Below are 12780 nucleotides of genomic sequence, written 5' to 3'. Positions count from 1 at the left end.
GGTTAAGTATCTGACTTCAGCTCAGGTTATGATCTCACAGTTCATGGGTTTGAGCCCTGCATCAGGCTCTCTGCTGTCAGTACAAAGCCCACTTCAGATCCTCTGTCTCCCTCTCTCTCTGCTCTTCCCCTGCTCATGTTCTCTCTTTCTCAAAATAAATAAATAAACTTAAAAAAAATATTTAAAATTCATGCTTTGATAAAATATATCAAAATCATGGGAACTCGTACTTACTAACATTGATATGTTGTAAACATTTTTTTCAAAAAATAAGAATAAAACTGTGAACGCCACATCAATATTAATGGCCTTATAGCAGGCAACACTGAGTAGTGGCTGAGAATATAGTCACTTGTCTGGATTTGAATCCAAGCTCTACCACTTACTGCATAACACTAGGCTGGTTACTTAACCTGTCTGAGGGTCAGTTCCCAGACTATAAGGTAAACATAATAATGATAACTACCTTATGAACTACATATAAAGTACACATAACAATGCCTGACACAGAGAGAGGATTCCAATACATGTCAGCTGTTTTTTGTTTTTTCTTCCTGCACAGAGCATCCACAAAAGTGGGCTCCGTGTTAGAGAATGTGGCAATTTGAAGTGGCTACTTCCATGTGTCTTTGAAAGAGATAGCTCCGGGTAGGTGATTCCACGCAATACGTAAATGATTTTAAAGCAGTACAATATTGACTACTATACAGGTAATCAGCAATAAGTGAGAACTTCTCACGGGCTTTTTACATACCGAGTGGGTGCGGAGTGCCGCGATGGTTTTTGAAAGTGCCATTTCCCAGAGTTCATCAATGTAGGCTCGGTTTACTAAGCCCTGGGTTGTATGTAAAATGTGATCTTCAACCACAAAAAAGCTAAGATTGAGGAAAAAAGAAAGTACAACTGTCAGAAATTACAGTTTGACTATCTCCAGGGTCTGGCAAACAAGAGCTGCCATCAAATCTGAAGTTAATAGTCATTTTTTTTCTTAAAGAAAGCTACCTGGTGTCATGAACAAAATCATGTTTCTTGGACATGGAATTTTGTCCAGCCACCTTATAGAAATCGGAGGTACATTTCTATTAAATGTTAACCATATTAGTCAGCCATGTAAAAGGGAAGAAAATGTTTACAGGTAAGGGAAGCTAATTTCACTATATTAAAAACACCAGGCCATTAAGACATTTTTAAAAAGCTAACCAATTTTAAACAGACAGTGAAAGCTGCAATACACATTTTTTAAGAGCTCAACATACAAAATACCAAAATAATTCCCTTTATGTGGACTTCCTTCTTAAGGTAAAAAAAAAAAAAAAAAAAAAAAAAATGCAAACTTATTTTTTAACACTCTGCTGTAGCTTTATTGTTATACATTTAAAATGTATGTTCAGTTACCTTGGCTAAATGTTCCTACTAAAAAAAATAATTATTTAAATAAGGGATTTTTATGATATATTTTAATCAAAACTATCAATTACATTTAAAGAAATCTCAATTTGAAATAAAAAGAAATTTCATAGAACAATTCAAGTCATTTCCCTTTCTTTTAACTGCAAAGTCATTCTTTCATAATTAGAATAAGCTGTCTATATGGTGTTTATTTGGGAAATGCAATTCCATCCTAGTATGTATACTCTAGATGATGGTGGCAAACTATATAGCCCGTGGGACGAATCTGGCCCACTGCCTATTTTTATAAATATTGTTTTATTGGAACACAGCCACGCTCACTCATTTATATACTGTCTATAGCTGCTTTCCCACTGCAACAACAGAGCTGAATAGTTGTGACGGAAACCGTATGGCCTGCGAAGCCTAAAATACTTTACTATCTGGCCCTTTTAGAAAAAGTCTGCCAACTTTTGCTGATTATTTGGTTCCCCCGTACGGAGAATGGAGAAACAAAACATCAAATATAATAAAATTACAATTCAAAAGTTTTCTTCTTTCATCCTTAAAAACTACTCTTCAACAATATAATGCTGAAACCAATTAGACATTCCTTTGAAATTATCAGAAAGTCAACAATAAATCTCAAAAATTTAAAAGAAAAAAAGAAAAATAATTTCCCAAGGAAAAATTATCTTTCCAAGTCTCATGAGTCTAGGTATTGAAAGTGTATACATTTAAATACACACACATACATATACCTACCCTACAATTTGATTAAAATACTTCCTGTAGCCATCTAAAGTTTCATGCTGCAACAAAGCAAAGAAGAAAAAAGTTATTGTTTCTCTTTTGATACCTTAAGACAAAGTTAAAATCAGTTACTTCTTTTCTTAGGGCTCAGTTCCCAAGACTCTAAGGTAAATATAACAATAGTACCCTCCCTACATGATAGAGGTATAAGGAGGATGAAATTAGATAATTTATATCCAGTACTTAAAATGATGCCTGACACATAGCAATCAATAGATGTTAGTTGCTATTTTCTTACTGTAAGTCACATCCACCAAAAATGATCTCAGAGTGACAGTTTAAAAAAAAAACAAAAACAAAAAACAAAAAAACCCCAGCATATATGCAAAATAATGACAAGATGCCAGAGAAGAAAAGTGAAAAAGAGAGAAAAGTTAAGTTGGAGATCCTACCATGTTAGATGGAGGCTGGAGCACCAAACGGGCCTGTTTTCGCCTCTGTTTTCGGTAGTAGTTCTCAAAGGTTTCACGGGCACCCTGTAAAATAAACAAAAGGAAACGGGTTGACACGATTTGACCAATTATTCTAGTATTTCGTGGGAAAAGAGAAACTCTCAGGTTTGGAATTGAGGCAACCCCACATTTCTCAAAAATCTGCTATTTTAACAGTGATAATAATCATAGAAAAAATAAAAAGAACGATTACCATTTATTGAACCTTACTTACAAATCCCATAAGAATGGATACAAAAGATTCTTAAGAGGACACTACCAGAACTCAACCACCAACACACCAAAGCTGGTTGCTGAATCAACTACCATAAATTCACAAGCATGAAGACAAACCAACATTCTCCTAAAAGCAGTTGAGAAAATGGGCCTTAAAAACCTCACAGAACATTCCAGAAGAAAAATGTTCAGAATGAAAACCAGTCTCAAATGAATCATGAGCAAAGGGCCAGAGCAAGGCAGGAAAAAGGCAGGAGCAAAGAATAGTAAATCAGCCTTCCGAGCTAGAATAGAATCAAGTACAGGATTAACAGCAAAAAAGAAGAAACAAACCCCTAGAAATTCTTGATACACAGTTTCTTAAAATGAAAGGTGCTCTAGAGAGCAAGAGCTGGTTCATGAGCTCCATAACTGGGTTGAACAGCATCCTTTCAAAATTTATGTCCTTCCTGGGATGTCACAATAGGACTTTATTTAGAAATAGGGTAACTGCAGATGTATTTAAATTAAGATGCATTTAGGGAAGCCTGGGTGGCTCAGTCGGTTGAGTCGGTGAGTGTCCGACTTCGGCTCAGTTCATGATCTCACAGCTTATGGGTTCAAGCCCCACGTCGGGCTCTGTGCTGACAGCTCAGAGCCTGGAGCCTGCTTCAGATTCTGTGTCTCCCTCTCTCTCTGCCCCTCCTCCACTCACATTCAGTCTGTCTCTCTCTCTCTCTCTCTCTCTCTCTCTCTCAAAAATGAATAAACATCAAAAAAAATTGTTTTAATTGAGATGCAGTTGTACTAGAGTAGGGTGACCCTTAATCTGATATAACTGGTGTCCTTAAAAGAAAAGGGCTCCTGGGTAGCTCAATGGGTTAAGCATCCAACTGTTAGTTTTGGCTCAGGTCATGGTATCACAGTAGATCAAACCCCATGTCACAGTGTTTATAGCACAGAACCTGCTTGGGATTGTCTCTCTCTCTCTCTCTCTGCCCCTCCCTGGTTCATGTGTGCTCTCTCTCAAAATAAATAAACGAAAAAAAAGGGGGGGGGGTGGGCAGAAAAGACACAGACACACAGGGAGAACATCATGTGGTGACACAGGTAGAAATTGGAGCAATGCAGCTGCAAGCCAAGGATGGATGGATGGATGGATGGCCACCAGCAGAAGCTAGGGAGAGACAAGTCTCCCACTCACTGTCTCAGAGGGAGGACGGCCTTCTGACACTTGATTTTGGACTTCTAGTCTCCAAAACTGGGTCGGAATAAATTTCTATTGTGTAGGCTACCCAATGTGTGGTACTTTGTTACAGCAGCCTAGGAAACCAATATAACTCAAAGCTTTTAAAGCATCATGCCCCCCCCCCCCATTACTAAATTCTACTCTTAATCCAAGACTTTTCTAAATAAATAAGAGTAGAAATGGAGAGACGGCACGCACAGTGGTTAAGAGCACTGATTTGAGAACCAGAGGACTTCTTTCAAATCATGAGTCTGCTCCTTTCTAGCTGTACAACCAGCTGCAGAACTTTCACTAATTTAACTTCCACCATTTAGCTATTTAACTTTCACTCATAGATGTGCTATGGTGTTCTCACTTGTAGAGAGGTCACCCTCATCATAGTCACGAGGATCCAGATGAATCAGAAAGCTTTTAGAACAGCATCTGACAAATAATCACCACTATGCAAGTGCTTATGTTTTGAAAAAGAACAATGAAATCAATGATGAAGATGAAAGCCTTGCCCATGGGAGAAAGTATAAACTCTATGCAATCCCTAAGTTCAGTTTCCTTCACCTTCCCAAAAGTCTGAAGAATTTTATTGGACATGACTTCTTTGCTAGGTCCTTAAATAGGAGAAGTTGATTTAAGGTGTTAAATCATACTAATTCAACAGTGTAAGCTCAGGGGTTGGCAAACACGTCCTCTAAAGGGCAGGATAGTAAACATTTTAGGCTTGATGAGACATACAGTCTCTCTTGCAACTAGTCAAGAGACTAGTTGAAATGCTGTTTGAAATGCAAAAGCAGCCATAGATGGTACATAAATGCGTGTGGCCAAATTCCAATAAAACGTTATTTGTGGAAACAGAAATAAGAATTTCATAAAATTTTCATCTGCCATGAAATATTCTTTTTACTTTTTACCAACCATCTGAAAGTGTAAAAGCTGTTTTTCGGTCACAGGTCACAAAGAAACAAGCAGCAGGGTGGATCTGGCCCACAGTTTGTTGACCCCTGGTGTAGCTTAAAAACAAAAGTTTTTAAATGCTAAAGTGATTATAACCATACACACCTGCGTTTTTCCTGCCATAAAATGAAATCAAACACTAAGGCAGCTATTTCAAGGCTTTCTTATTTCTAAATCCATAAGTTAATGAGGTAGCAAATGATTCTATTTAAGAAATAAGAAGTGGAAACTGCACATTGGTTTGTTAAAGTTATTCCCCACTTGCCACCATTTCACAGCATAGTGGTATTATTAAATGTCAATTACATTCTGTACACACTGAAGGGCTTTTCATTTTAAAGTTAACAGCCCTAAAGGCCCTTTATTATTCTTGCGTGATGTTACACATTCAACATGCTTTGGAGCCAAGGTACACTTAGCTGAGAATTTAGGGAAAGTCTTCTCTCAAATTAGACCATTGTATAATAATTTAATTATTTGTTGTAAATGGTAGAAAATAAGCAAGATGAAAACCTATCATAGACCTATACTTAATTCTTAACTAGATACAGTTTTGCCTTTCAAATATTCATTCAATAAAATAAAAACATAAGGAAAGACCAATTTATCTAATAATTCTGGCTTCTCCCTTTACAAAAATTAGATTTTCCCTGGTGGCAGCTAAATAAATTCACCTCTGATTATTCTATTTCCTCTGCCAATTTTGTCAACTCAATGCTTACAGGTGGAATTTCAGAAGTAGATGTCTGACCAGTCCAGCTGACTGCCTGTCTTTCCACAAATAGATCAAGTTAGCCACTTCAGCTTCAAACTCATCTAATCATTAATATTTATTAAAAAAAAAAACTCAAAAGCTAGTGAAGGTATAGAGCAAATAGATATAAAATAGTATCCAAGTGAAAAGTTGCTTTAGTTTGTTTTCATTTTCTGTCATTACTATTACAGTGGCCCAAAGGCTTTGTAATGATTAATTAATTAATACATATAACATCACGGAAAATCAAGTCACTTAATGTATATAAAGTGCTTGACATGCAATAAAGAATGGTCCCCATCATCACTGAATTTATAGTCTATGGTGGAAAACTAGCAATTAAAAAAACAAAAAAACACCATAGAATCCTCTGGGTTAGATTGATGTGTGTGTGTGCGTGTGTGTGTGTGGTGTGGATGGGAGGAATGTCAGAGAAAGCTTCCCAGAAAAAAAAAATGCCATTTATATTCATAATTGACAAATGAGTGAGAATAAGACAGGTAAATATAAAGGAAAAAATATTCCTCATAGAGACACAGAGGTTCAAGGGAAAAAAATGGCATTACACATCCCATGAATTGAAAAAAGTTCTTCATGGCAGTACCTTCACAGTGTAAGAGAGAGGGAGGACAAGAAATAAGGTTAGAGGGCTTTGTAAATTATGTTAAGATATTTGGACTTGAACTCCAGAGACCGTAAGAACTTCAGATATTTGTACGTTGTCATGTACTAAGTAGAATGAAAACAGAGAAAATCAGATACAAAAAGATCAGTCTGAACCTGACTTATATTTAGGAGTAAAAGCCGATGGTTGATTGGATGTTGGTGGTAAAGGATAGAAAAGAAAGAAAGCTAACATGAGGTTTCTAACCTGGGTAACTGGTCTGATGGTGGTGTCATTTAATGAGAGAGGAAACATAAGAGCAGGGATATATACTCGATTCTTATTCATGAATTCCATATTTGCAAATGTGCCTACTTGCCAAAATTTACTTGTAGCCTCAAAATCAATACTCATGCTGCTTTCATAGTCATTCACAGATGAGCACAGAGTGTTGAAAAATTTGAGCTGCGCCCAACGCACATGTTCCCGGCTGAGGTCAAACAAGGCAAAACTCTACTTCCTTATTTCAGTTCTCATACTACAAACAATTATGTTCTTCACAGTCAACCAGTGCCCCATTTTTTGCATTTTTGTGATTTTTTTAAATTGAGATATAATTGACATAAAACATATTATGTTCAGGCGTACAACATAATGGCTCAATATTGATATATATTGCAAAATGACCACCACCACAAGTCCAGTAACACCTATCACCACATGCATTGTTTTTTCTTTGTGAGGAGAACTTTTAAGATCTACTCTCTCAGAAAATTTCAATTATCCAATAAAGTATTATTTGTTATAGTCACCATGCTGTATATTACATCCCCAGGAATTACTTATTTTAAATTCTTTTTCATCTTTATTTATCTTTGAGAGAGAGAGAGACAGACAGTCCGAGCGAGGGAGGAAGACAGAGAAAGGGAGACACAGAATCTGAAAGAGGCTCCATCCTCTGATCTGTCAGCACAGAGCCCAACATGGGACTCAAACTCACAAACCACAAGTTCACTGAGCCGAAGTCAAATGCTTAACCGACTGAGCCACCCAAGCGCCCCAGGACTTACTTACTTTATAACTGAAAGTTTATTCCTTTTCACCACCTTCACCCAATTTCCCCATCCCCCACTTTTGGCAACCACAAATCAATGCATTCAATTGGGTTTTTTGTCTGTTTAAATGCCACATATAAGTGAGATCATACATTATTTGTCTTTCTGTATCTATTTCACTTAGCAGTTCCCTCAAGGTCCAACAATGTTGTCGCAAATGGCAAGATTTCATTCTTTTTTATAGCTGAATAATACTCCTTTGTATATATAGATTCTACATCTTCTTTATTCTTCATCCACCAATGAACACTTAGGTTGTTTCCATGTCTTGGCTATTGTAAATTATGCTGCAATGAACATAGGGGTGCACATTCTTTTTCAGTTAGTGTTTTCATTTCCTTCAGATAAAAACCCAGAAATGAAATTGCTGGAATATACAGTAGTTCTTTTTTTAATTTTTTGAGAAACCTCCACAGTTTTCCATAGTGGCTACATCAATTTACATTCCCACCAACAAATAACAAGGGTTCTACTTTCTCAACATCCTCACCAACCCTTGTTATTTCTTGTCTTTTTGATAATAGTCATTCTGACAGATGTAGGTGATACCTCATTGTGGTTTTGATTTGCAGTTCCTTGATGATCATTGATGTTGAGCACCTTTTCATGTACCTGTTGGCCATCTGTATGTCTTGCATTTTTGTGCTTCGTGTTGCTGATTTTTGCCATTTAAAGCTTATTATTTATTTATTTTGAGAGAGAGAGAGAGAGAGAGAGAGAGAGCACACAAGTGGGAGAAGGGCAGAGTGAGAGAGTGAGAGGATCCCAGGCAGGTTCCACACTGTCAGTGAAGAGTCTCAATCTCACAAACCATGAGATCATGACCCAAGCTGAAATCAACAGTCAGATGTTTAACTGACTGAGCCACCCAGGTGCCCCTGGTGATTTTGCTATTTAAAAAGACCCCCAAACACAGTGCCAAAGTGCTGTCTAGTATACCTAAGCTCAAGAAGACAAAATGTGCCTTTGAGAGAAAACACATTTAGATAAGCTTTGTTTGGGCATGAGTTATAATGCTGTTGCCCATGAATTCAATGTTAATAAGCCAACAAAATACATTAAATAAGACATCTTTAAAGAGAAACACACATAAAACATGGCTGTGAACTGACTGATGAAATGTTGTGACCAGAAGCTCACAGGAACCTAACCCTGTATTTCCTCTAGGAGCAATGGTTCAGTATTCATGAACTCAGTATTTACAGTGACTTTATAAAATATAACTACCACGAGTAACTAGAATTGTTTGTATTTGAGGAAACTGATGATAATGACCTCTGTACCAAACATGTTTAATTAGTGACTTCCAAGTGCTAAGTGTTCAGGAGCAGATGTATTTGGGCCTGCAGCTCAGGAGAAAGGGCTAAGCTAAAGACAATAGTTTTCAGAATCAAGAATCACTAGCAGAGAGATGGTAATCTAAACCTAGGAGAAAATAAGATACTGTAAGGAATTATCTGTAGAACGAAAGTACAAAAGGACCTAGCACCTAATTTTTGATACCAAAAATTAGGAAATATCTGGCTCTTTCTAATAATTAAAATATAAATTTAAATGTCACCTACTAAGAAAAGACTTTTCTATTACTCAATTTAAAATGGAAAGTTTTGCCAAATACATAACCTGCTTTTAATTCTTTGCATGGCACATATCTCCATCTGATATTACGCTGTTTGTTTATCGTCTGGCTCTTCTCATTCGAAATGTAAGCTCCACAAGAACAAGTTCTTGTTTGTCTTATTTACTGTCATGTTCCCAGCCCCTAGAACAATGCCTGGTATAAATGGCACTCAATATACATTGGCTTGAATAAATGATTAAAAGTATAAATAGAATATTAATCAATATTTTCTTTCAAGGCTCCATTTTTCTAGTTACGCTTTATCTGCTATTGCAGTAATCATTTCTTTGTAATTATTCCTACTTATCTCATCCTGCTGTTTTTCTATCTCCATTTATTCTTTTGAAGATTTCTGTTTCTGTTTCATAGAAGTTATGCCTTCTTCATGCCAACCAATTTTCTAAAATTTCCTTTGGTTCCTGCAGAAAATCATTCTTAGAATCATGTTTCCTCTGAATTTTTACGATGGTGTTCCTTGTCCCATTTTATTCAGGCTGTTTTTGCAGATCTCATATTTTGTTTTGTATTGTTTCATTTTCCCAATTGCTCTGTTTTGAACAATAGGAGCTCTTTCTGGACAAGTGCTTGCTTCCAGGCTTGTTTTGTGGTTTGCCTTGGCCCACTCACCATCATCTGGCTATAGATCTAATATCTTTAGGGAAGCTGCAATTCACAGCAGGTTGATGTGCCCAGGTCCAAAGTTGTTTCAAAGTAAATCCACAAACTGATTCCAGTGTCTAGCAAACAACTGGCCTACCAAGTTCACATAAATACAGTCAAACATTCTCCTACCATACAGTTCCCAGTGTTTAACTCCCTGAACTTCTTAAGTGAATGAAAACCACAATACAGGGTCTTCCTATTTGTGTTCTTGTACAGCACTATTAAGTACTCTCCAGCACAAGATAAACTGTGCTGCCACCAGAAGTCCCACTGTCCCCCCCACCCACCCACCCCACATGCTGACAGCCTTATAAAGGAGAATCTAAACAGAATGGGGATAGAAAACCAATATATTCATCAATTCAGTACTGTATTCTCAAGCCAGATGGCACAGAGTAGAAAAGGCATAAAGTACCTTCTGACTTTTAAGGTTTGTTCTGTTTATGGCAATAAAACACACATCACTCAACAACTAGATTTCTCAATCCATTCAATCAGCCTTAAAGTTGGAGAAAATGTTATTCAAATTCAGGCAATGTAATGTTAATTATAAGTCTTCTTTAACAATGGTGTTACAAATTTTCAGACGCTTATGCATTTAAAGAATTTTAGTGGAAGTTAAGAAAGGCTTAGAAGCCAAACAAGACTTTGCTTAATTTTTTCTGTTAAGTATATATATTCCATCTGAAATTTAACCTAAAGACAGGAGCTTATACTATTATAAAGTATTCCTCACAATAAATTTCTCATCATTCACTTATAGGGCAACTACATAAGAGCTAAAGGATCAGAGAACATACTCTATTTTTACTTAATGCTAAAACAAAGAAATATCCTCCAGGTTCTAGCAACCTCTTCAATTCACTAGGTGCTTTATCTTCTAAATTCATATTTAATTTAAATATTACATCACATCCTATGATAAAAGTGGAGAAGGGTGCTAATGGTCAAATGTCCCCAAAGCCATTGTCAATTTCTCAAGTCTAATCATTAATCCTAGCACCAGAATTAACCAGGAAATAACCCACTTCTCTTCAGGCTATGCTGAAAAAGGTTGTTTGGTTGGTTTCATTTTCTTTTGTTTCAATCTTTTGCTTTTAGCTGTGTTCTTAATATTATCTCTTTGCAATTACTAACTACAAAAGTAAAATTTGTGACTTTTAGAAAAATCAGACAATACAGATAAGGCAAAGAGAGAAAATAAAAGTCATTCATAATCCCATCACCTGGAGATAACTACTGTTTACTTTTTGGTGTACTCCCTTACCAACATTCCTCTATTCTTAACAGGTATTTCACATACTCACATATGTACACATACACACACAAACAGGACAATATGGTACATACCCTTTTCATTCCTTTCATTTTGCATGCAAAAATCTTTTCTCAAACATCGTAATTTAGTATGATCTACTCTTATTGCACAACATTGTGCCAACTTTCTTTCTTCAAACACATGCTGTAAATTGTCATCACACAAATGCTGGAACTAACATGAGCTTTCAATAAATGCTTAAAAACAAAAATAGATACACAAATGATAACTTTGAATTCCCCATGTGTCTAGGCACTTGCCTGGATATAAACATAGGAGGCACACAGCACTACCACTCTGTGTGGGCAAATGAGGGAGGTTTTTTTGTTTTTGTCTGTAAGAGTGGTGAAATTTATTGCTAACAAAGCTCAAAGTCAAACTTTAGCTGCTGTCAGTTTACAAATGTACACTAGTAATCAACTAAGTCACGACTGTATGATCCTTTCCCTCGAGCAGGGGGGAAAGGGAAGACGGGATGAAAGATCTTTCCGTGGATTTCTTTTTCTTCGTAAAAGGTGCCAATGTATACCACGCACACAGACACCCTGAACATTTCATATAGTTACTGAACCCCATGCCTCCAAACATTAGTGGGACCTACATGTCTAGTGTTGCAGAAAAAAAATAAAAACTTATGCTGGGACGATATTATTTCATATGGGCAGTATGTCCAAACAACAGACAACATGGGACAGGCCCATCTTCTTCATTAAATATTTACTGTGCCATTATTTGGGTAAACAGCTCTTCATCTGTGGGCCTTTCCTCGTAGAGACTGATACAGGGTCTACTGGAGAGTGGGCTGAGCCCTTCTCATCCATCACAATAACAGAAAACTCACTCTTGGATTGAGAAGCAGCTAAGGGCAAGTACACAAAGAACAAGGGAGGGAAATGGAAGGATGGAAGCACACACCATTGTTCTTCCGGCTTTGCCTACAGGAAGCAATATTTCCATTTGGTCTTGGGCAAAGCCTGTAATTTCACCACCCTGACTGCAGCTGGAGAACTCCCTTTCAACTGTCCCGGCATCCAAGTGAAGACAGGTTTATTCAGAGTTTAAAAAAAACCAAAAACCTGAAAGGGCCATTTTAATTTGCTTCCATGTGAAAAGGGGAGCACTTTTCATAGGGCCCCATAATGACGTTCAGCGGGATATTACACTTCGCCATATGGCTAATTTGCACAGCAGGCCCAAAGCAGGATTTTCTTTCATTAGAACTGCCCTAAAGATCAGACTACAGCAACATGTGTAAAGAACAAACCCAAGATGCCCCCTATTGCTTAAATCTAGAAACATTCGATTCCCAGATGTAAAGGCCCATTCAGAGAGTTCCCACGGCAAGGTCATTCAAGAGTCGGAGAGGTGGTATGTGTCACAGTTCCATTTACCTACGTTAGGGCTTTGGAAATGTCTAAAATTCAAAAGCCACAAAACTGTCAAAACACCTCAAAAAAAAAAAAAAAACCACCAACAACACATGTACAGAGATAGGATAATAGCTCTGGTAGATAATTTATTATTACACAAAACAAAACAAAAACATTACTTTCCAAATGCCCCAATTCTTGATATCATTCATTAGCCTACAAAATAAATCTACATAAACTTTTGACCCTTTTTGAAGAGAGCAAAGGCAGTCTGACGTTCTAACAGAGC

At 36.9% G+C, this 12780-nt stretch overlaps 1 protein-coding gene across 8 annotated transcripts in view; it reads right to left on the bottom strand.

The window, feature by feature from the left end:
- Positions 1 to 12780, bottom strand: part of EXOC6B (exocyst complex component 6B) — a 618440-nt gene that overhangs the window by 297932 nt on the left and 307728 nt on the right. For all 8 annotated transcript variants that reach the window (XM_086700860.1, XM_025932555.2, XM_086700857.1 and 5 more), the window contains 3 exons: positions 2595 to 2678; positions 2155 to 2201; positions 755 to 875 (listed from right to left, as the gene is read on the bottom strand). In XM_086700860.1, the coding sequence (XP_086556986.1) occupies positions 755 to 875; positions 2155 to 2201; positions 2595 to 2678 (252 nt within the window). The remainder of the gene's footprint in view (positions 1 to 754; positions 876 to 2154; positions 2202 to 2594; positions 2679 to 12780) is intronic.

Source organism: Puma concolor, chromosome A3 (genome assembly GCF_028749965.1).
Source record: "Puma concolor isolate L17-30 chromosome A3, mPumCon1.1.hap2, whole genome shotgun sequence".
Taxonomy (NCBI): domain Eukaryota; kingdom Metazoa; phylum Chordata; class Mammalia; order Carnivora; family Felidae; genus Puma; species Puma concolor.
This window is presented reverse-complemented; position numbering and strand designations above follow the sequence as displayed.